General features: G+C 45.6%; 2 protein-coding genes and 1 non-coding gene across 6 annotated transcripts in view; 2 read left to right on the top strand and 1 right to left on the bottom strand.

Annotated features, from left to right (window-relative positions):
• Positions 1–10,905, bottom strand: part of LOC121457772 (minichromosome maintenance complex binding protein) — a 45,206-nt gene extending 34,301 nt beyond the window's left edge. For both annotated transcript variants that reach the window (XM_041666754.1, XM_041666755.1), the window contains exon 1: positions 10,581–10,905. In XM_041666754.1, coding sequence (XP_041522688.1) covers positions 10,581–10,638 — 58 coding nt within the window. In that variant the 5' untranslated portion in view covers positions 10,639–10,905. The remainder of the gene's footprint in view (positions 1–10,580) is intronic.
• On the top strand, positions 2,659–2,762 carry LOC121458165. Its single transcript, XR_005975809.1, has one exon. It is a non-coding gene; the product is annotated as a U6 spliceosomal RNA (small nuclear RNA).
• Positions 10,906–16,780: 5,875 nt separating the features above from the next.
• The window catches only part of LOC121457616 (SEC23 interacting protein), a 46,102-nt gene continuing 38,026 nt past the window's right edge, over positions 16,781–24,856 (top strand). For all 3 annotated transcript variants that reach the window (XM_041666523.1, XM_041666522.1, XM_041666521.1), the window contains exon 1: positions 16,781–17,000. In XM_041666523.1, coding sequence (XP_041522457.1) covers positions 16,847–17,000 — 154 coding nt within the window. In that variant the 5' untranslated portion in view covers positions 16,781–16,846. The remainder of the gene's footprint in view (positions 17,001–24,856) is intronic.

Raw genomic sequence — 24,856 nt, 5'->3', positions numbered from 1 at the left:
AAGCACTATAGAGTAGCGATTATACAGAACACCAACCACATTACATGCAGATGAGAAAGTGTCCAAGCTGTTCTGTAAAAAGAACAAGACCCGGGATGCAGGTCAGCAAAGAATGCTTTGCCTTGGCAGCCGGAGCTGTGAAGAGCAGCAGTTTTCATTCACTGCTGTGGCCACTAGAGCAGACAGCCTGGAGTCTGGCACTCGGCGAATGCATTCCTATCACTCTACCCCAGCAATGCAGAGAAACTGTGGACTTTGGAGGGCACCATGTTAACGGAGGCTTTATATACATATATTTGGGGCAGGGCCTTGTGTGCAGAGATCACAGGACAAGTTTTTAAATAACTATTCATTTAATTTTATATGTAGGTGTGGTGCCTGAATGTATGTGTAGTACTGTGAGGGCTGGCAGAGGTCAGAGAGGGCATTAGAGTTCACGGAACTGGAGTCACAGTTACTATGTATGTGGTTACTAGGAATCTAATCTGGGTCCAGAGGACAGCTCTAGAATTCATTCTGTCCTCCCACCTTTAGACTGGGTTCCAGGGATTGAATTCAAGCCATTCAGTTAGCACAGTGAGCCATTTCCTTGGCCCAATGAGAATTTCTCCATTGTGACAAATACACTTCTCTTTGGAAATGTTATCATTTGGGAGAAGGGGAGGTCTTCCACAGAAATCTTTACCTTTCATATCTCCTGTGAACTTAAAACAGCTCTAAATAAATTCCTCAAAATCATATACAAGTAACAAAAACTAGAATGGATAGAAGCAGTCAAGAATGGCTGTAAAATCAAGTACTGGTTAGAATAATGGTTATAAGCAATAACAGCAAAGGCTTAGCTATAGAATGCTAGTGATGGAATCCAGGGTCTCAAACATGGTGATCATATGCTCCACTAAGCTGTAGTCCACAATCTCCACCCTCTTTCACCCAACCTATTTATTAGAGTCTCACTGTGCTGCCCAGGCTGGCCTTGAAATTAGCATTCTTGCCGGGCAATGGTGGCACACGCCTTTAATCCCAGCACTCGGGAGGCAGAGGTAGGCGGATCTCTGTGAGTTCGAGACCAGCCTGGTCTACAGAGCTAGTTCCAGGACAGGCTCCAAAGCCACAGAGAAACCCTGTGTCGAAAAACCAAAAAAAAAAAAAAAAAAAAAAGAAATTAGCATTCTTACTGCTTCCATCTTGAGGGCTGGGATTCCAGGTTATATGTGTATGAACCCAGAGGATAACGGGTGTCATTTTTTGAGAAGGGGGTTTTGCTGACACAGGCTAAGACCTGAATTCAAATCACAAGCATACACAAAAAAGTTGGGTATGGCCATGGGAGCCTACAACCCTAACACGGGGAGTGGAGACAGGTAGGGTCAGGAACTGACGAGTCAGCCCCTACAGCCAAAGCTGGAAGCTTTGGGTCTGGTAAAAGACCCTGCTTCAAGAGAATAAAATGGAGAATGATAGAGCAGAATGTCCAATGCCATCCTCTGGTGTCTACTAGACATGTATGTACAGATAAACACACAGACACAGACACCACTCCTCAACAACAAAACAGCACAAAGCCATAGCAGTCAAGAACTGGCAAGGAGGAAGATCATAGAGACCACAGAGTAGAAATGGAGTTCGAAATAAAGCCACCCAGGTGGGACCAACTGATATTTCAATAAAGGTGCCAAAACTGTAATAAGGAAAAGATAGTCTCACCAACAAATAAGACTGGGAAAACTGGACAGCTATCAGTAAAAGAATGACTTTAGACCCCCTGACTCACTCACTATTAAAAAAAGGGGACGATGGGCAAATATATGGACACCCCAAAATATGAGCAACCAAAAGGAAGGTAAGTTAGACTTTATCAAAATTAAAAACTCACAGTGGGAAGCCGGGCAGTGGTGGTGCACGCCTTTATCCCAGCACTCGGAGGCAGAGGCAGGCGGATCTCTGAGTTCAAGGCCAGCCTGGTCTACAAGAGCTAGTTCCAGGACAGGTTCTAAAACTACTACAGCAAAATCCTGTCTCGAAAAACCAAAAACACAAAATCACAGAGAAACCCTGTCTTGAAAAACCAAAAAAAAAAAAAAAAAAAAAAAAAAAAAAACTCATAGCCAGGATTGCTAAGGGGGAGAAAATTCTCTGTATCAAGCAAAAAGACCTGAGTTCAATTTCTGGCTTTGCTTGTGAACTAGAGAGAAGGAAACAAAATCCCACAATTCAACAAGAAAAAGGAAAATTTACAAATTTTGCCTACATAGTGAGCCTAACGCTGGCCTGGAATACATGAGACCTGGTTTTAAAAAGTAAGAAGGAAGAGGCTGGAACCAGCTCAGTTGGTAGAGTGGTTGCCTAGCATGCACACCGCCAGCCTGGAATACACGAAACACTGCCTCACCTACTCATTGGCTGCAAAGGACTTAAACAGATGGTCTAGAATGCATTGTTATGTAGATCAAGCTGACCTCAGACAGACCTGCAGCAAACCAAACTTTATTCTAGGTGCTGAGATTACAGCCATGAGACCACACCCAGGTTTTCAACAGATATGTCTTCAGAGAGTATACCAAAATGCCAATATACACACATAAGGTATTATTTATTATTGGAGAAATTTATTTTCTCAAAAAAATAAAAAATTATTTTTAAAATAAAAATCCCAACGTGTTCACTTCAGCAGCACATATACTAAAATTGGAACAATACAGAGATTAGCATGGCCCATGTACAAGGATGACATTCAAATTTGTTAAGTGTTCCATATTTAAAGGGGAAAAAACCCAGCAGCATATACCTTTACTCCTACCCAAATGACTATATCGAACAAGAAATTAAGCAGTAAGAAAAGATCTGGAGACATCAGAATGGATGTGTCTTAGTGTTTCTATTGCTGTGATAAACACAGGAACAAAAGTAACTCGGGGAGGAAAAGGTTTAATTCATCTTACTGATGGCAGTCCATCATCCAGGAAGTCAGGTCAGAAACTCGAGGCAGAAATCGATTCAGAGATCATTAAGGAGTGAATGAATAAACAAAAATCTTTAAAATTATTCCTTAATTTGTAAGTGAGTGTTTTGCTTACATCCATGTTTCTGTACCACGTAAATGCCTGGTGTCATGGAGCACAAAAGAAAGCATCTCAGCCCCTGGAACTGGGGTTACAGACAGGTGTGAACTGCCACACGAGTGCCGTGAATCCAACTTGGGCCCTCTGGAAGAGCATCTAGTCACCAGTACCTAAACAAAATAGTTTACAATCACATACAGAGGGAAATTATTTTCAGTTACAAAAAGAAATGCATGCTGAAACACAGATAAAACCTGAAAATATTCTAAATGAAAGAAAGCAGCCCCTAAGACTACATGTTATGACTCTACTTAAATAAAAAGTGTCCAGAATATGTTCAGGATGGTAGCTGCTAAAGCACTGGAGGTGTGCTTGGCTGTGTGTGTGTGTGAGTGTGCACGCGCGTGCGATTCTTTTGGGATGATGGAAATGACAGTGGTGCCGGTTGTACAACATTATAAAAATACCAAAAAAACAGGCTGGGAAGATGGCTCAGGGTTTAAGAGCACTGGTTGCTCACCCAGGTGTCCTGTGTTCAATTCCCAGTAACCAAATGGTTGCTCACAAATATCTATAGTGAGATCTGGTGCCCTCTCTGACATGCGGGCTTACATGTGAAAAGGAAGGAAGGAAGGAAGGAAGGAGGGAAGGAGGGAAGGAGGGAAGGAGGGAAGGAGGGAAGGAAGGAAGGAAGACTGGGCCTCTGTGAGAGTAGCAAGTGCTTAAAAAATCTGGACAGTGGTGGTGCACTCCTTTAATCCCAGCCCTCGGGAGGCAGAGGCAGGTGAAAGCTGTGAGTTCGAGGCCAGCTTGGTCTATAGAGTAAGTTCCAGGACAGACTCCAAAGCTACAGAGAGGAACCCTGTCTTGAAAAATTGAAAACCAAAATAAATAAATAAATTTAAAAAAATATTTAAAACAAACAAGCAAAAAAAGGTCAGAAACCAAAACCTATATACATCAGTGTATATTTGTCTATATTGTATTCATTAATTCAGAAAGACTTGTATATAAAAATGTTTTTAAAAATTAAAAAAAAAACATATAGATATAATAAACACAAAAAAACCCACCAAAATAACAAAAAAAAAAAGCCAAATGTTGTGGAATACTATTTTAACTAAGCATTTGTCCACTTTGCCTGCCTAAGGCACCTAACTGATCTAATAAAAAGATGAACGACTGATAGGTAGGCAGGAGAGGATAGGTGGGGCTGGCAGGCAGAGAGAATGAGAAAGAGGAGGGAAGAACAAGGGAGAAAGAGAGGCACCCGCCCAGGGCCATAAGCCAGGCAGTCGCCAGCCAGACACGGGAAGCAGTGAACCCAGAGGTGGTGGCAGAGTTCAAGGCCAGTCTGGTCCACAAGAGTTAGTTCTAGGGCAGGCACCAAAGCTGCACAAGAAAAAAGAAGCAGTGAAAGTAAGATCTACAAAAGGAGAGAAAGGTAAAAAGCCCTGAGACAAAACATAGATAAAGAGAAAGGGGTTGAATTATAAGAGCTTGCAAAAAGTGAGACAAGCTAAGGCCAAATATTCACAGCTACTAAGTCTCCGTGTCATAATCTGGGAGCTGGTTGATGGTCCCGAAAGAAAGTCTGTTACACCCAAACAAACAAACAAAAAATGCTAGTGATGGCTTAGTAGTTCAGGTTGCTTACTGCCAAGCCCGATGACCTGAGTCTGATCACTGGAGCCCAGACAGTAGAAGGAAAAGAACCAACTCCTACAAGTTGTCCTCTGACCTCTACACATGTAAACCACCCCCTTTCAGACAAAATTAAAAATCATTAAATACCTATTTATATAATTTAGTAGTTATTAAACCTAAGGCTCCACATAATACCAATAACACTCAGCTATATCCTCAGGTTTTTTATCTTGAGACAGATTTTCATTGGTTGCCCAGACAGGCCTTATATCACCAGGTCAAACATATACGCCTAAATTGCAAATTTTATGTGAATTATATCTGAATAAAAATGTTTTGCCACCCTCAAAACACTAGAAAACAAGAACAGTTGAAAGTTTCCAGCTCAATCTGGGTCGGGCTTGGTACTACAAATCTTTAATCCCAGCACTTGGTAGGCAGAGGCAAGTATATGGATCTCTTGTGAGGACTGCCTGGTCTACATAGTAAGTAAAACCCTGTTTAAAAAAAAAAAAATCAAATGATAAAAGGAGTTTCACTCAACAGGAGAACAGAACTTACTTAACAGGTATGTATTGGCCTTTTAAGCACATGATTTTATTAGAACTTAAATATGCATTTTGCCATGGTTGCTCAATTCACTCCTCTGAGACTCTCCCCGCCGTTAAGGCAGGCCTCAAGAGACGTGACTATCCCACGAACTCTTACAGCCATCAGAGCTGTCAGTAATCATGAGGTAACAGTCGACTCTATGCTGGGCCAAGAAGAGAGAAAATCTAGAATTGGGGACAAAGGTAGGAGTGGGCTGGAACTGAGAACAAGTGAATCTGTGGGCTATGGAGATGAAAAACAGCAAGTTAAAACACAAAACTGAGTGTCCTTGAGAGAGCTGCCTGAACTTCCTCTTCCTAAACCTAGGACCTGACTCTGCTCAGTTCCTCAAAACACCCAGGCCCCTTCCCACAGTCTTGGGGCTCTAGCCTTACCATAATTAGTGTCTAGTGCCTACCGAGAGCAGAGTGGTAGAGAGAGGAGCTCCAAGCTGGGCTCAGACACTGACTGTGACCCGCCTGGGTTCACAGTGAAGACAAAAATCAGACTGGATCTCATCACTGCTTAGAATGCTTGAAAAGACCAGTGATCAGACACTCAAACTTCCCATCCTTTACAGGCTTGTCAGCCTTGAACATCAGATTCAACCAAGACACCAAACTAAGCCAACACTAAAACACCCTTGAGAGGAGGCAGTTGTAAGCAGCATGAAATGAAGCGGTCATGTGGCCAGTGAGATGGCTCCGTGGACAAGACGGCTCGCACGCTTGCTGTTGAGCCTGATGACCTAAGTCCAAACACTGGAACCACACGGGACAGAAAGAACTAATCCCCAAAAGCTGTATTCTGGTCTTCATATGCATGTGTGTGCACACAGTCTTCCCCCCTCCCTCCCTATGGATAGGAGAGGTGGCACATGCCTTTAGTCCCAGCTACTTAGAAGCTGAAGGAGTCTGACAAGATCTGGTCTCAAAGTAAATGAATGATTAATAATCCAAATTATTACTACAGGGGAAGAGTGGTCAGGCATGGTGATACATGCCTCCAGCACATGGAGGCCAGAAACATCATTGGTTAGAGTGAGCTGGAGGCCAACCTGAGCGCCACAAACACTGACTCAAAAAAACCAAGAAAATAAATGAAAAATGAGGAAAACTAGAGTAAAAAACATTCCCTGGCACCCACAGAGAAAGACTCACAACTGCCTGTAACTTCTGCTATCCAAGGGCACCTATACATGTACATATATCCTTGAAGAAATATACAAGTAGATATAAAAACACCTCAGAAGACATTTAGATAAAAGCCAGAAGTGATGGTACATGCTTAGAATCCCAGAAGTTGGAAGGCTCAAGACCAGCCTGGGTTAGGTGGTGGATACCAGAGAAGAAAAAAGCAAATAGATCACATACTAAGGTAATAATACACCACATTCAATGGAAGTTTGGCTGTAGAGGGGTATGCACTGAGGCTGAAGCAGAAGGATGGGGCTGGGGCTACCTAAAGAAACTAAAACTCAAGGGGGAAAAGTCTCTAGAAGCGACTGACAGCCACTGGTTCCAGTACAGCAGAGAAGCTATACTAGAAACAAGAAAGGAGGCTGTCGCAGAGGACCACAGATCCTGGGCTATGACAACAGTGTTGAAGATGAAGATTTCTGGACAGGGTCAAGAGATATTTAGTAAATCTAAAGCTAGTACAACACACTGACCGAAGCTGGGTGTGGTGGTACAAGAAATATTTCATAATTAAAGCTGATATAATATTCTGACAGAAACTGGGTGTGGAGGCACATGCCTGTAATACCAGCATTTAGGTGGTGAGGCAGATGAAGTCTAAGGTCAGCCTGAGCTACACAGTGAGTTCAAGGCTAGCCCGGACTCCACAGCAAGATCCCACCTAAGAGCACAGGCTTGCGGCTAGGGAGATGGCTCTGGAGTTAAGATGGAGACCTGCTCTTTCAGAGGACCTGATTTGGTTCCCGAACACTCATGTTGGGAGCCCACAACAGCCTGTAACTCCAGTTTGTTTTGCATGTGGGAGAGGGGTTCCAATACCTCTAGGGGCAACTCCACTCACAGGCACAGATCCACACACTAGCACACAGAAACAGTTAAAAATAAGTCTAAGATTCTACAACTCTGCAGCCTCTTACAGTCTCTACCCACAGGAAGCTAATAAGCATCTGAAACGTAGTTAGTAACAACAAGGAATTTAACCTTTAATTTTGTGTAATTTTCACTAATTTAAGTAAGTGGCTGCTGTATCAGACAACACAGTTCTGGATTAGTCACCTAATTTAAGATATATGACAGGATAAAAAATTTGTCTAACAATATACACCAGGACATTCAGAATGCCAAAATAAATTCCCTAAGACGGGAAGATGTTCAAGACATACTAAGAAGAGCTGGAGAGATGGCTCAGAGGTTAAGAGCATTGCCTGCTCTTCCAAAGGTCCTGAGTTCAATTCTCAGTAACCACATGGTGGCTCACAACCATCTGTAATGGGGTCTGGTGTTCTCTTCTGGCCAGGAGGCATACACACAGACAGAATATTGTATACATAATAAATAAATAAATATTTAAAAAAAAGACATACTAAGAAACACATATTTTGGCTGGGTGGTGGTGCATGCCTGTAATCCTAGCACTTGGAAGGAAGAGGCAGATGGACCTCTGTGAGTTCAAGGCCAGCCGGACCTACAGAGCTAGTGCCAGGACAGCCAGGACTCTTACACAGAGAAACCCTGTCCCCCCCCAAAAAACAAAAATAAATAAATAAATATGAAAACATGTATCAAGATAACATAAACATCGCATCTTTCAATTTTAAGAAGCTCTAGAACAGGGTATAATGGCCACAACTGTAGTCCCACAGTTTGGAGACAGGAGAACTCTCTCCTCCACCATACAAAGAACCAGTCAATGTCCTTCCATTTGCTTTTCATTCAATATGCAAAATACTGTAGTATTTATAACCAAATTATGGGTTTTTCTGCACTATGAAAAGATGTGTGACCTTAGGATCACACTTAAGGAACAAAATAGGACAGAAATGGGGCTGGAGAGATGGCTCAGTGGTTAAGAGCATTGCCTGCTCTTCCAAAGGTCCTGAGTTCAATTCCCAGCAACCACATGGTGGCTCACAACCATCTGTAAAGAGGTCTGGCGCCCTCTTCTGGCCTTCAGGCATACAGACAGAATATTGTATACATAATAAATAAATAAATATTTAAAAAAAAATAGGACAGAAATATATCTAATAGGGCTGGAGAGATGGCTCAGTGGTTAAGAGCATTGCCTGCTCTTCCAAAGGTCCTGAGTTCAATTCCCGGCAACCACATGTGGCTCACAACCATTTGTAATGATGTCTGGTGCCCTCTTGTGGCCTGCACACACAGACAGAATATTGTATACTAAATAATTTTTTTAAAAAAAGAAATATATCTAATAATATTATATTTAAAACCACTTTATCCCTACAGCAGTCCAGGGTACTGGAATATTTATCTGGCTGGGCAAGGTGGTCAGCTAGTGATGCCAGCAATCCATAGGCTGAGGCAGCCATGAGCCCCAGGCCAGCCTGGGCTAGAGATCCTGTCTCAAAGAAATGGGAAGAGAATTCGAAAACAATCATGGGAACTTAACCCTTTTATGTCCCAAACCTTTAACTATGGAAGGATTTGTCCTAAAATGTGTCTATGCCATTTGCACCCTCAGCCAGTAGGGAATCGATCCTCACTCGACATCTGGGAGTCATTATTATTCTCAACACCAATTGTTGGGTTCAATATTTTGAACTTCAATTACTAGCATTAAGTTAAAGAACATACCTTCCCCCCCCCCTTTTTTTAAGAGATAGGGTCTCACCTTACAGGGTAGTCTCAAGCTAGCAATTAGGCCTCTTCCAGGTGCCAGAATCACAGGTAAGCAGCCTATTCCCTTTGAAAACCACCCTAGATTGCTACATAGGAATCTGCTTCTCCCCGCCTGCAGTGTACCCAGACCAGCTGGCAGGCCAGGCATGCATTCTCCCATTGAGCACATCCCATGCCCATGTTTTAGTCTTTCCTGGGGCTGCACACTCCCTCCCCCTCTTCATCAGATTCTGTGTTCTCTGACTACAGTACTTCTATCTGCGGCTTTATAGTTTCACCCTGGGAAACAACAAGGTTGGTGAGAATTCTAGGCAGAATAAACGGTTGCTGCGGGAGCATGGAGGCCCTACTACAGGAAACTTCCCACGGAGAGAGGTGGCACAGGGCTGAGAGCCCAGCACTTAGGAGGCTGAGGCAAGAGAAATGACAGGAGTTCAACTAGCCTGGGCTATACGATGAGTCCCAGGCCAGTCTGCAGCTGTCTAGGAGAAATCGGTTATGGGCTGCTGAGGACTGTATCTTCTTACTAACCCTTCGCTAACATGTCAGGGTGTGTGTAGGGACTGAACCCAGGGCCTTTGCACATGCTAACTATGGATTTTACAATGAAATCCCCCTCTGCCCCCTCACTATGGTTTAAACGATATGAGAGAGTCCCACAGCCCTTTAATTCCATGCAAGTCAAATGCTGTCGATCTATCAGTGGTTTCGAGTCAAGTCTGACACCGTCGTCCCTGAGCAAAACAAAAATAGGGATGAGAGTGGGAATCGGAAGGTCTAGTTAACAACAAGAGTAAAGACGACAATGACAGCTAACATTTACTCCGGCTTGCCTGCAGCACTCCCGGCTCGCGCTCGGGAGAAACGCTTGTAAACAGCTGAGTATCTCTCGCTAGCCCCCGCAGGGGCACGCGAGCGGGTCACAAAGCAGGCGCGTTCTAAAGTCAACAGGACAGAAAAACGAGGCATTGCCACCTATCTCGAGGGGGACATGTGGAAACAGGGGCACAGTGAACTTCTGAGCGATGGATCGAGCACCCCCCCACACACACCCCATACACACACACCGGAAGTTTTGAAATATCCTGCGGGCTCCCACAGGCAGAGTGGCTTCCCTCCGCCGCCGCTCTCGGAGCCCTCGGTGGGCAAGGGGACCTCTCCGCGCCTGCAGCACCCGGGCTGGGTAGGCCACCAGCCAGGAGCCAGGCCGTCAATCACAGCCAGCGCTCGCAGCTACGTCCCTCGCCGCCCGCCAGCGGGAGCCGGGCAGCGGGCAGGTGGTGGCACCTGCGGCCGCGACCCGAGAGGGCTGTTCCCGGCTCGGCTGCCTGGCCCAGGGCCCCGCGATCACCTCGGCGGTGATCCCTCGGACCGTCGTCCCGGTGGCGGCCGCGCCACAGGCCCGGCCACGCCAACTCGCTCGCCGCGCGCCACTCACCGAAGAAGCCCTGCACGATGCCGAGCGGGTGGCTCAGCCAGTCTTCTCCACAGGGCATGGCGCTGAGAGCCGGGGCCAGCGCGGCCCGTGAGGCGCTTCTCCGTGGGCCGAGCGCGCTCGGAACCCGGCGGCTCCTCGGGGGCTCGTCCGCGCCCTCCCACGCGCGGGGCGTCGCGAGCCGCGGGCCTCCGGGAGACGCTGCCGCGGTGACGAGCGCCTCGGAGCTGCTGACCCGTGGCAGGAGCGGCACAGTGGTCCCCACCTCCACTTCTCACAATGGCGGGAAATCGCGGCCACCGACCGCGCAGCCTGCGACCTGGGTGGAGTTCGGGAGGGAGGGGCGGCGGGAGCGTGCTGCGCAGTCCCGGAGGGGAGGGAGTGGGCGGGGCGGAGCGGCCATTTTGGAGACGGGTAGAGACCAGGCAGTGGCGCGGCCGCCATCTTGGAGATGGGCACAGGGAAGAGACTGGACTGTGCAGAATAGTCACCCTGAGAGCGCATTGATGGGAAACCCCACCAGGCTACCTCATTGGCCCAACGTGTGCGTCCCTACGGAAGGATCAAATGGCACAAGCTAGCTAACCCAGGCCTCAGAGTCATCTCTGAACAAAATTAAGGGGTGAAACTCTATTTGGGGTCCGCTAACCTGATTTCTCTGTGACTTAATTTTTTTTCATCTGTTTCTGGCGCTAGAATTCTATGGCACCCTGCCCAAAATCCTATGTAAGAACTTTTCCCCAGCTCAATGAGTTCTTCAATGAGTTCTTCCTGAACGATTTAATTGAGGAGGCTTTTAAATCAAGGAGGCATTGCATGCAGGCTTTGTGGGTATCTCAGTATTGCAGAGGAACTGGTTCCTCGTGGAGAAACAAGTACTCAGAACTCTCTTCTGGCCCAGTTTAGTTTCTGACCTGAAAACACACGCAAGTGAGCATCTACCTCCAACCTGGCAACTAGGGAGCTGTGGCAGGATATCCAGGCACATAGAGAGTGCAGGATACTCTTAGAGGGCTGACCCAGAAGGGCAACGCCTTTAGCCAGGGAATTTAAGAATTGTTCAAGTTTTCACAAACCATTTCCCCACTGTATGGGATGTACCTCAGAAAACCCTGGTTTCATCACCTATACCTACTTGACAAAAAAAAAAAAAAAAAAAAAAAAAAAGTGATCTGAATGCAATCTAGAAAGTAGATGGCTGAAGAATAAGAACTGCCCAGTGGTAGAGCACTCGCCTGGCATGCAAGAGGCCCTGGGTTTAATCCCGTCCCTAGCAAGAGATAAAAGGCAAAGAGGCTGCAACGGATAAACAGAGACAGCTAGACTGAACCCAGAGACCTCCATAGAGCTGTAGGGAAAAGAAACAAAACCTGCCGCTCTGCCTTTCTTGGTTCCCTGCTCTTAACAGCACACAGGTTGATGAGGGAAAGCTGACAGGCATTGTCTTTAAATTCAAGCACTTGGGAGATGCTGGCAAGGAAGATCAGGTGTTCACAGTCAGCCTTGGCTACATACCCAGTTTGAGGCCAGCCTGAGCTACATATAACCCTGTCTCATAAAAAGAAAAAAGTTTGCCGGGCAGTGGTGGCCTATGCCTTTTAATCCCAGCACTCAGGAGGCAGAGGCAGGCGGATCTCTGTGAGTTCGAGGCCAGCCTGGTGTACAAGAGCTACCTCCAGGACAGGCTCCAAAGCTACAGAGAAACCCTGTCTCGGAAAAAAAATAATTTAAAAAAAGGTTATGAACATGAGTACCACAAGTTTATGAACAACCAGGGAAAAATAACTTAAAGTGGCTTATAATTTGGGCTGTCTAGCAATCATCCACAGAGAACAATAAATTTGTAGAGAAATGACAGAAGAAAGTAGTTTTCAGTTCTCAAAGGCCGCAAATCAAAATATGAAAGACTGATTGTAGTTTAGCAATGTGTGAAATCTTTCCAGTTCTGGTTTGATAAAGTCTAAAGTCTCACTGGTATTTAGCTTCTGTATTAACTGATGGGAAGGGGAGGGGAGGGAGGACACCTTGGAAACCCATGTCCTGTTTAGATACAGACAGTGGGAGGGCAGGAGTATATATATGATTCTGCTCGGTTGCCTTTAACTCAAGGTAATCTTTATGCCAAAATATCATGATTTGGAGCGCTTCCTGACTTGCTTCAGGGCGAAAGAGGTAATTTGGACTTGCCATCTCAATATGACTCTACATCTGGTATTGTGAGTTGAGAAACTAACAAGGCTCGAGCCGGGCAGTGGTGGCACAAGCCTTTAATCCCAGCACTCGGGAGGCAGAGGCAGGCGGATCTCTGTGAGTTCGAGCCCAGCCTGGTCTACAAGAGCTAGTTCCAGGACAGGCTCCAAAACCACAGAGAAACCCTGTCTCAAAAAACCAAAAAAAAAAAAAAAAAAAAAAAAACCTAACAAGGCTCAGACAATGTTGTCCCCATAGGCTCATAAGTTTGAGTCATGGTCTCTAGTTGGTGGAACTGTTTAAAAAGGGTTAAGAGGTGTTGACCCGCCCAGCAGGTCCTAAGTTACTCCAGGGTCTTGAAGAGGCACTATCTGAAAGACATGGGAGAGAGAAACGGACGCCAAGCAGTATTCCTTGTCAAGGCATCCCCTTTATTGAAGCAAGTTTTACATCTTATATACTCCTCAGTGAGGAGCTTGGGGGGGGGGACTGAGGAAGGGGGAAAGGGGGGAAGGAAAGGAGGGGCTCGGTGGCTAGGCAGCTAAGCCGGGCAGTTGTAAGGTGCCGTCTGAAGCTTGAATCTCCAAGGTCAGTATACAATGTCTCAGTTAGCTTTAAGTTTTTCTGTCTCAAGATTTCCATCTCAAGGCCCTGTGAGACGTGAGAAAGGAGAAGCCTGAAATGGCTCCTGACAAGGTGTGGTCTTGTTGTAGGAGATGTGTCATGGGGCAGCCTTTGGAATGTTGTGGAAAATTTGTTTTGTTTTGTTTTTCAAGATAGGGTTTCTCTGTAGCTTTGGAGCCTGTCTTGGAACTAGCTGTTATAGACCAGACTGTCTTCAAACTCACAGAGATCCGCCTGCCTCCGCCTCCCGTGTGCTGGGATTAAAAGCGTGTACCACCACCGCCCGGCATGGAATATTACTTTAACTATGTAAAGATGTGTTACATTTGTTTATGCTGCTTTTGTCCAATGCCTGCCTGTGGCACCTGATTGGTCTACTAAAAAGCTGAATGGACGATGACTAGGCGGCGGAGGGATAGGCGGGGCTGGTGGCAGAGAGAATAGGTAGTAGGAGGAGTCAGGCTAGAAGGAGAGGAGAGAGGAGAGAGAGGAGGGAGAGAGTGAGACTCCTGGAACCAGCCAGCCAGACACTGAGTAGGACATACCACATGAAGAAAGGTAAAAAAAACCCGAGGCAAAACATAGATGAAGAGAAACAGGTTAGTTTAAGTTTTAATAGCTAGTTGAACAAGCATAAGATAAGGTCAAGCATTCATAACAATTATTAAGTCTACGTGTCATGATTTGGGAGCTTCAGAAACCTCCCACCATTCCCAGTGGGCTCCCTCTGCCTTCTGCTTTCCGATCCTGACTTGAGATCTCAGCTGGTCCTGTCACCATGCCTCTGCCCTGCCGTCATGGACTCTGACCCTCTGAAGCCATAAGCCCAATGAAAAGCGTTCTTTCATGAATTGTCTTGGTCACGGTGTTTTCTCACAATAGAAAAATAACTAAGACAGATGATATCACCACCTCATTCATTCATTAGTTCATCCAGTAGAGAGAGTAGTCACATTCTCGGAACTGAATGAGGAAATTCCGTATTTTATTTTATTTATTTATTTATTTTGGATTTTCGAGACAGGGTTTCTCTGTGGCTTTGGAGCCTGTCCTGGAACTAGCTCTGTAGACCAGGCTGGTCTCGAACTCACAGAGATCCGCCTGCCTCTGCCTCCCGAGTGCTGGGATTAAAGGCGTGCGCCACCACCGCCCGGCTGGAAATTCCGTATTTTAGCTTTGAGTCTCATAATGTAAAAATTAAAGCTATGTTCTAAGATACCTGGCTATAGAGATTTTTATTTATTTATTTATATCATTGTAGCCCAGGTTTCCTTGAAACTCTCTGTGTAGCCCAGGCTGAGCTACATCTTTGTCCCTGTCGGTGGACACTTTTTTGTTGAGGGGGGGTTTAAGACAAGGTTTCTGTGTGTAACCCTGGCTGTCCTGGAACTCTGCTTGTGTCTCTGCCTCCTGAGTACTGGGATAAAAGGTGTGAGCCACCACCGCATCAATGGACTCTTAATCTGATGGTGTTACTGGGAGGAGTGGAGTCCACGAAGGGGAACTGGATAGAAGACCACTGCAGACATGACATTGAAGGGTATATCTTGTTCTGAGCCCTTTTTGGTCTTTTTTTACTCTCCTTAATTATTATTTAGCGTTTCTTTCTTCCTTTTGTGGTCTAACATTTTTTTAAAGATCATATGGTGAGAGCCGGGCGGTGGTGGTGCACGCCTTTAATCCCAGCACTCGGAAGGCAGAGGCAGGCGGATCTCTGTGAGTTCGAGGCCAGCCTGGTCTACAAGAGCTAGTTCCAGGACAGCTAGAACTGTTTCACAGAGAAACCCTGCCTCGAAAACAAACAAACAAATAAAAATCTCAAAGTGATAGTTTTGGAATTTGGGTTTTTCTGAGGTGAGCACATATAAGGCAAGCTGTCCGCAAAGTTGTCCCTTCACTTATAAAGAGACCGAGGAACTAATTTTTAGGTTTTGGTTTTAGTTTTTCTTTCTCAGGTAAGCTTTTTTTTTTTAATCACTTCAGGCTGAGTAAGTTCTATGATAATGGTCTGATGGAGAGAGATATATGTTCTCTTCTCATGGAATGTTTAGACCTCTGTCCCCTGATGATGTCAGTGTTCCAGGAAGCACACTTAAGGAAAGTCTGCAGGTTATTGTTATTATGTGTTTAGTTGATTGTTTTGCCAAACTGTAATTCCCCCCACCCCAAAGGAAGGATCTCAAGTCTATTTTCTACATCTCTCCGGCGTACAGTACAAGGACAGAAGAATCTTCTTGACCAGCTTCTAGTCTAGCATGGCTTCTAGCAGTTTGAGGCCATGTTACCTATGATTCACCCAAAGGCATTCTCAATACTGCTCTCCCCATTTCCAGCCCCCATTAAAATGCTTGTCTAAAGAAGCTCAAAACTCTCAGAATTTACTGTTTTTTTTTTTTTTTTTTTTTTTTTTGAGACAGGTTTTCTCTATAGCTTTGAAACTTGTCCTGGAACTAGCTCTTGTAAACTACGCTGGCCTCGAGCTCACAGAGATCCACCTGCCTCTGCCTCGCACGTGCTGGGATTAAGGGATTAAAGGTGGGCGGTGGCTGGAATTTACTGTTTTTCTTCCAGCCAAAACTGGCTAATAGGCAGATAGGTCCCTGACCCTAGATTAGAGCAGAGTGTTTTTAATTATAAATCTTTTCTTTGCCCCTTTGAAAGGCAACTCGCCTACCCTTTGGAACCGCCTCACGAAAAAGACACTTTGTTTTTCAAGATAGAGACAAGAGTTTGCCACACTTTGTGGACCAGGCTGGCCTCGACTCAGAGATCCACCTGCCTCTACCTCCTGAGTGCTGGGATTAAAGGCGTGAGCCAGCACCGTGTGGCTCCAAAGACACTTTTCAATGCATACATTCAAGGAGATAGCCCCGAGTGGTGGAATACACCATTGAAGCACTTGGACAAGGCAATCGGATTTCCAGGCGACATAATGAGATCCTGTCTCAAAACAAAATAAAACCAAAAATAAAAAAACAAAAATCCCAAGGAGATAGTACTTTTTACTCCCATGTCCTACCACTGCCTGACATAAAGATTTGAGAATTGCTGCGTGGGATAGTATTAATCTCAGGACTGGAAGAGCTGGGGTAGGAGGATGAAGGCCAGTCTGGGCTACCTAGCGAGATTCGGCCTCGCAAGCAAGCAAAAAAACTCAAGCCACAAAACAGCCCATAAGAAATTCATGCAGCCCAGCGCAACTGAGAATCCGTGACTTTCAGCGTCCAGCAGTGCTTGGATTCAGAACCCGCAACGGCTTGGGCCTGAAGCCGATTCCAACTTATTGCTTTCGGGCGGCGTCAGCTTCCGGAAGAAGACGGGTCCCTGAGTGGCTCCCCGGCCTGCGGCCTCCGTGCGCAGATGCGGAAGTGCGGTGGCACTCTGGCTGACCGGCTTCCGGCCTGTGCTGCAGCACCGGGCTAGCAGAGCCACGTAACGGCCGGGGGTCTGCAGCCATGGCGGATAGGAAGACTAACGGTGGCGGAGCGTCCGCCTCGTCGAGCACTAACTTACTCTTCTCCTCCTCGGCCACGGAGTTCAGCTTCAACGTGCCCTTCATCCCCGTCACGCAGGCCGCCGCCTCCCCGGCTTCCCTGCTCTTGCCCGGAGGTAGTGAGCCGAGGGCACTTGGGGGCCAGTGTGTGCTCCGAGGAGGGTGGGACAGGAGCGACACCTTCTCTGGGCCGCTTTTCAGGGCCAGTAGTGGGCAGCTTCCAGAGGGCCAGGGACCGTGCACTCCTGGAGGAGAGGGGCCCAGGTGATGAGGCTTGCTCTCGGGCCAAGGAACCGCTGTCACTGCACAAGTTTTTGTTGTACCCCCAGTGGTGTTCTGGAGGCTGGCAGGGAATGCAGCTAAATTAGACAGTTTCCCTCTGCTAGAATACCGCAAGCTAGCCTCTTTCTGGGAAACCCCCGTGATAGGGCAGGCCATCACCTAGGAGACGGCACGCTGTCTCCAGAGGGGACAGTGCCCCTCTGGTAGAGTACTGTAAAGTCTCTGCTAGAAGTCTCCGGGCTTCAGGAGGATACCTCCTAGGATAGACAGCGCATCCTGCTAGGACGGATATGTAACGAAGTGTAGGTCCGGAATGCTTTTCTTATTTTTCCAGGTATCACTTTCTCTGAACTCTTCCTTCTTCTCTTAGGCGTCCAGACTGGCTCTCACCTCCTTTTGGTTAGGCCCTGTGTATGTCTGGGCAGTCTGATGTTCGAACTGTGTTCCGGCCCTGCCCCTAACTTGCTGTGGTGGCCTCAGGAATGACATTTTACCCGTCTGCTTAAGTTTCATGTTTTCAGCCCCCCTCCTCACTTTTGAAACAGGGTCTCTACCTTGTCCTGGCTGTCCTGGAACTCACTATGTAAAGGAGGCTGGCCTCAAACTCACAGAGATTCTACTGCCTCTACCTCTGAGTGCTGGGCTTAAAGGCCTGCGCCACCATGCCTAGTCTGTTTTTTTGTGGAACTCTAACTGTGGTGCTTCGCAGAGTGTTGTGTAAATATTTGTGACCTGAGTACCTCTGCCTCTCCATTTGGACTGTGAACTTCTTGCCTCTTATTTGCAGGATCTTGTTTAGTGTCTAGCACAGAGGTCCTTATCAAGTCTGACCTTTCCCCACTAAATATTCCTGATTGGAAGATTAAGGGAAGGTTCCTGGGGAAGGGAAGAAAGGCAAACTGGAAGTACCTGCTTGTGGAGGCTCCCCTTTCTGTCCTGATTCTCGGTGCTTGTAGCTGTGTGACGTGTACACACCTGTTTATCCTATCCGGACAGAGTGCAGGCTTCATCAAAGCAGGGCCTTAGTTTTAGTCACCGTCGCCCACTGTCTAGAGTACAGGATCCATAGAATCCGGTGGCGATTTGTTGAGTGAGTGGAGTGACAGTTACCAAGAGTGCGTCTGTCTGGGTTAAGCAGTGTTGGGGATGGGATGGATACCAAGAGTGCGTCTGTCTGGGTTAAGCAGTGTTGGGGATGGGATGGATACCAAGAATGCGTCTGTCTGGGTTAAGCAGCGTTGAAAGGTTAAGTGTTGCTTCCTTTGGTAGAGAATTGTGGCTGGATCAGAGTGCTGTGGAAGGATCCAGGAATGAGGAAGGCTGTGCCTTGGGGTTTTCGGACTTTCTGTCTCTCGAGTGTTGTTTGATGCCCGCCCGTCTTCCTTGCTGTATAATAATTGATTTGTGTGTTGTCAGTGCTTGAAATGCCAATGTTTATTTTTTAAAAAATTCTATGCGTGTTGATGTTTTGCCTGTGTATGTGTCTATGTGAGGGTGTCAGGGTCCCTGGAACTGGGGTGCAAGATTGTCATGAGCCACAATGTGGGTGTTGGGAACTGAACCCAGGTCCATCTTGGAAGAGCAGCTAGTGCCCCTAACCACTGAGCAATCTCTCCATCCCAGCATTTCTACTTTCAAGTTTAAGATAAATATACCTACGTTTAGATTTGCTCGTTTATTAATTTTTTTTTCTTTTTTTCTTTTTTTTTCCCCCACCCTTGCTCGTTTATTAATTGACATGGTGTCCTCTTGTAGCCCAGGGTAGCTTGTGGTAGCCTGCTTGTCCCAGCCTCCCATGTGCTGTGAGTGCTCGTATGAGCCAACTTTATGTTTTCTTTAAATTCTTGGAGGCTAATTTTGAAAGTGTGTACTTGTGTATGTGTGTGTGTACATGTTGTGTCTATGTGTGTATGTACATGCACATGAGTACGTTGCCCTCAGAGGCCAGAGACTTTGTGTCTCCCTGGAGCTGGAGTTGCAGGTTTTTTGTGCTGGGAATCAAATGTGGGTCTTCTATAAGAGCAGCACATGACCCTGGTCACTGAGCCATCTCTCCAGTCCCATCTTGAAAGCTGTTGCTTCTTAGATACAAACTTTTTTTTTTCTTGGTGAGAGCACATAGATAGCTTTTAGAACTGCCATTCCACAAGTAGTTTTTTCTCTTTTGCTTTTTGAGACAGGATCTCTTTGTTCTGTATCTCTGGCTGTCCTGGAACTCCCTGTGCAAACCAGGCTGACCTTGAACTCACAGCCCTGTCTGTCTTTTCTGCTCCCCCCCCCCCCCCAGTACACAACAAGTGCTTCCTACATTTAAAAGATTTTATGATTAGAGATCTCTTCAGAGCTTTTCTGGAAACAAAGGAGATCCCAGCTCCTCAGAAGCAACAGTAAGTCCTCGCAGTGGAAGACACACGCAGGCGGCAGTGTTATACATCCAGCAGACAGGAACTGAGCAACCTCTCTCTGTCAGACCCTGTTGCAGAGGTCAGAGCAGCACAGAACAGACCAGTGTGTCTGTGCACACCAACGCCTGCCTCCATAATCTGTTGTAGTATAGTTTACCCAGCCAGAGATGGGATAGAGAGGCTGTGCCTATCGCTGTGAGTCTCAGCTGCTGGAGTGGAGGGATGATGCCCCTTAAGGCCTCAGAGTCTCACAGAACGTGATCTGAGCAGAGCTCGAAGGATCCGTAGGAAGGTGGGAGAAAATCTGCAGGCTTGGCAGAAGTCAGCAGTGATAAGGGCCAGTATGGACCGTCTCCTCTCCCGTTACTGTTCTTACACTCTCCATGCCCTGCCCCTTCGTGTAGATAGCTGACTAGAGTGTTCAGGGTGTGGCCCAGTGGGCTGTGGGGCTCATAGTATGCTAAAAGGTTTGTACTTCATTGATCTGTGGTGAGCCTTTGAAGGGTTTGCTTGAGGGTCTCACTATGTCGCTCTCACTGGTCTAGAACATAAAAGTTGCTCTCTTGACCAAGTTGGCCTCAATGCCACTGAGATCCTCCTGCTTCTTACCTCCTGAATGCTGAGATTAAAGGCAGGTACCAACACATCTGATCTCCTTTGAAGGATTTTTAACCAGACAATGAAATTAGAAGTGTGTTCTAGAAAGGCTTGGGCTTTTTAAGATTGCACTGGAATAGGGTTGACCATCATAAATGTGGTCAGTTTTTATCCCCTGTATGTCAGGCACCCTAGATGGCACCCTAGCCCAAGTGAGCCGCATTGAGGGATAAGGGACAAATAGACTTATTTTATTTCATAATGATGGGAGCAGTCACAGAACCTCGCTCCCTCCCGGCAAGAGGTCTGCTATTGAGGTGCATTCGTGGTAGAGGTGTTTATATTCTGAAGTTACAGAGGCCTTGTGACTCATTGGAGACCAAATTATCAGTTCTCTGTCGGTGTCAAGGTCCAGGCTCTGCAGCAGGCGTGGAGTGGGTGCTGCATTCACGGCTCTTTAACGAACTTCTGAAGGACCACACAGAAAGTCTGATGGATGTGAGGTTTCCCATAGAAATCTGGGCAGTTGTTGGTGAACTTCTGTTTGAGATGGGATATTAAAGATAATAAATTCATCGTAAGACTCACTAAGTTTGGGGCTGGAGAGATGGCTCAGCGGTTAAGAGCATTGCCTGCTCTTCCAAAGGTCCTGAGTTCAATTCCTAGCAACCACATGGTGGCTGACAACCATCTGTAATGAGGTCTGGACAGAATATTGTATGCATAATAAATAAATAAATATTAAAAAAAAAGACTCACTAAGTTTGACACTTGGCTGGGAGAATTGGTGAACTTCTGTTTGAGATAGGAATATTAAAGATAATAAATTCATCATAAGACTCACTAAGTTTGACACTTGGCTGGGAGGATTGTGGGCCAGAGGAGGACAGTCTGAATCTGAGATGTGCTGGCGGAGTCACAAGTACAGACTCCTCACCATAGCTATGGGTCTAGATCATTTGTGTCTGTGTAGAATTAGAAAGTGCTCCTAGGGGGAAGTTAGAGGTATGCCGAACCTTTTTCTTCTTCCCCCTCTTTATTTTATTTTTAGATTGGCTTCATGTTAGGGGTTGGTTCTGTTGCTGTGAAGAGACACCTTGTGTTGTGGTTTAGATAAAACGCTGTAGTTCCCCGAGGGGCAGCCGGGTCCCATGAGGAGCCACGGCAGGTGAGAGACAAGAGAAGGATAAGCATGCCACACAGAGAGAGGTTTGGATATAGTTTATTTAGTAAAAGGGAAGGGAGAGAGAGTGAGAGAAACAGGGAGAGAGAGGAGAGGAGGAGAGGAGAGGCCGCAGTCATCTCTTCTGAAGAGAGACAGACAGAGAGAGGGAAAGAGAGAGAAAGAGAGGACGCGAACAGGCTGAAAGAGGAAGGAAGACCTGCTTGGTGGCCACAGAAGGGAGGAGTAGCTCGGGCTTGTCTCTTAAAGGGACAGGACAGACCATTACTCCATGACTATGGCAACTCAATAATTTATTTAACTTTATTTTATGTGCATTGGTGTGAAGGTGTCAGATCTCCTGGAAATGGAGTTACAAATAGTTGTGAGCTGCCATGTGGGTGCTGGGAATTGAACCTGGGTCCTCGGGAAGAACAACCAGTGCTCTCAACCACTGAGCCATTTCTCCAGCTCCCCACCTCTACAGTAACTCTTAAAAAGAAAACATTTAAGGCTGGAGAGATGGCTCAGTGGTTAAGAGCATTGCCTGCTCTTCAAAGGTCCTGAGTTCAATTCCCGGCAACCACATGGTGGCTCACAACCATCTGTAGGGAGGTCTGGCGCCCTCTTCTGGCCTTCAGGCATACAGACAGAATATTGTATACATAATAAATAAATAAATAAATAAATAAATAAATATTAAAAAAAAAGAAAACATTTAATTTGGGTGGTTTGCTTACAGTTTGAGAAGTTCAGTATCATGGTGGGGAGCATGGCGGCATTGCAGCAGAGGTTACTGGAGCTGGAGTGCTGCATCTGCGGGCCACAGGAAAGTCAGCTGACACACTGGGTGTTATCCTGAGCATGGGAAAACTCAACTCCAGTGAGTGACACACTTCCTTCAACAAGGCCACACCCATTCCAACAAAACTATACCTCCTAATAGTGCCACTTCCTGTTGCCACTTCATGTTGCCAAATATGTTTAGACTCAGGTGTTTCGTTTGCCTCAGTCTCTGAGAAGCTGGGGCTGTAGGCTTGTCTTTTGAGCAGTGTTTCTATCATAGGTCAGAAAGACAGCCACAGACTCTGTACTCTGATTGTACAGAGTTGTGTTTTGGAAATTATGATCAAACCTGTGGAGTGGAGTCTCTTCACTACATTGGTGTGTGAAGTATAATTGGAACAGCCTGGAAGCTGAAGGCAGAATCACCATGAGGTCACAGAGAGCCCAGAGCTTTGGCAGTTTTCCAAGGGCAGGGACCATAACGTGCCTGTGTACTGGGGTGACTACACATCTGATGGACTGTAGCCCTCCAGCAGCTGCAGAGAAAGGTGACCAAAGCAAGGGAAGGAAGGAGAAAACTGTTCATAGATGTAGATCGAGGAAGAGTAGGGTGAAGGTCTTGAGGTTAGTTAGTGGGAAGATGATTCTTTGTGAATTACTTGACAGCAAAATAGAAAAAGAAAAAGATTTTTTTTCTGAATTACTTTTTTTCCCCCTTTTTTTGAGACAATGTTTCTTTGTGTAGTCCTGGCTATGTTGGAACTCACTGTGTAGACCAGGCTGGCCTCAAACTCAACAGAGATCTGCCTCCTGGGTGCTGGGATTAAAGGTGTGTGCTCCCAGCATGAATTACTTGATAGCAGAGGTATTGTTTAAATTGAAAATACAATGAAGATGAAGTTGTTCAGAGAGAAGTAAGGAGACTTTCCCTTAGAAAAATGATTTTCTAGTGACTTGCTGTTTTGTTTTTCATTCATTTATTTATTGTGTATGTTTTATGCGGAGGATCAGAGAATAATTTGTGGGAGTTGGTTCTGGGGCAGCCAACTTTACCTGCTGAGCCATCTTACCAGTCTGTGACTTGGTGTTCTGTAATGTCTGAACACCTAGTTTTGATGACTGCTTACATTTTAGGGACTGCAGTTAATGGGTTATCTACCTTGCCTTGGGAACACAAAGAGCACATGCTGTAGGCAGAGCTTTTCATTGGGACCACCAGCTCCCAAATGACAACATGGAGACTCCTTATTAATTATGAAAGCTTGGCTGATAGCTTAGTTTTGTTTCTAGCTAGCTCTTATAATTTAAATGAACCCATTTCTGGTACTCTATGTGCTGCCCCAGGCTCATGCTGTTCTTCAGACTCTGTCTTTCTTCTCTCCAGCAGTCTCTCTGCCCTGAAAATCCTGCCTAGCTGCTGACTGTTAGCTTTTTTATTATTCCAATCGCAGTGACATATTCACACAGTGTAAAGGAATACTCCACATTTCCCCTTTTTGTCTAAATAAGAAAGAAAGGTTTTAACATAGTAAAACTATAGAGAATAAGAACAATTGTCAGGTAAGAATTAACATTTACAATGTCCAGTCCGTTTGTATTTGGCATGTGTGGAAAAAATACTCCATTATTTATCTTTGTGAGCTCAAAGTTTTATACCTAATTTACTTTTTATTATAACTAAGGAAAACATTAAGTCTTTAACTCCATCAAAGGTCCCAAAAGGGTATATAATGTTACCTAATGACAGGGACATCTGGCTGTCTGTACAGTCACCCAAGGTTCCTCTGTAACGTTGGGGCATCCAGCTTTGGCCTACAGTATCTGGCCTAGAATATCTGACAAACATTTAGTGAATTTTGATGGACTGTCCTACCTTGTCTTGGCAAAATTTGATGGTCACTTTCTTTTGTATCCTACTGATCCAGTTTGGACAGTATGCTGTCAGCAATTGAGGCAAGGGCAGTTGTTTTATCCTAATGGCTAGCTTTTGCCATAAAGCAAGCAAACTCCATAGGGAGTTTCTTTGATGTTCATCATCCTCTTTTGAAGCAAATTGATGTTGTTAAGAGCATATGTATCTCATTGTCATGGAAAGTGTTAAATTATTAAATACCTTAAATGCCATTTTCTGTAGATCTTTGAAATATTTGAAGACCGTCTGTCTAAATCTGTTGAACCTCGAAAACATAACTATTAATACAGGTTTGATTATTATAGATGCCTACTAATTTGTATTTCTTAATTATACATTACATTTTTAATTGAACTGCATAAGTACAATACCACCCAAAAAAGAGTAGAAATATACATACAGTATAGCAAAAATCAACTTTAAATTAGTATCAGTAAACCAAAATCCATACCAACTAATCTCATAAATTACCAACTCCTAAGTGGTGGGATCAAAGGCTTGTGCCACTACCACCTGGCCATTTTCCTCAGGTTTTATGTGGGTGTAGGTGTCCTGTAGTCATCACCATATGTAGGCAGAGTTTTTTGGTAGTTCCACTCGTTCCCAAATAGCCGCATGGAGACTCCTTATTAATTATGAAAGCTTAGCCAATAGCTTAGGGTTGTTTTTCAGCTAGCTCTTACCACTTAGGCCATTTTATTAATCTGTGTGCTGCTCTGATGCTTGTTTACCTCATCTATGTACCTTCCATGTTGCTTCTTCAGAGTCTAGCTCGTGACTCCTCAGACTCTGCTCTTCCCCCCAGCATTCTCTCTGTCCCCCAAAGTC

Source organism: Microtus oregoni, unplaced genomic scaffold, assembly GCF_018167655.1.
Source record: "Microtus oregoni isolate MIOR12 unplaced genomic scaffold, Mior012 000016F_ref0000370, whole genome shotgun sequence".
Classification (NCBI taxonomy): domain Eukaryota; kingdom Metazoa; phylum Chordata; class Mammalia; order Rodentia; family Cricetidae; genus Microtus; species Microtus oregoni.
This window is presented reverse-complemented; position numbering and strand designations above follow the sequence as displayed.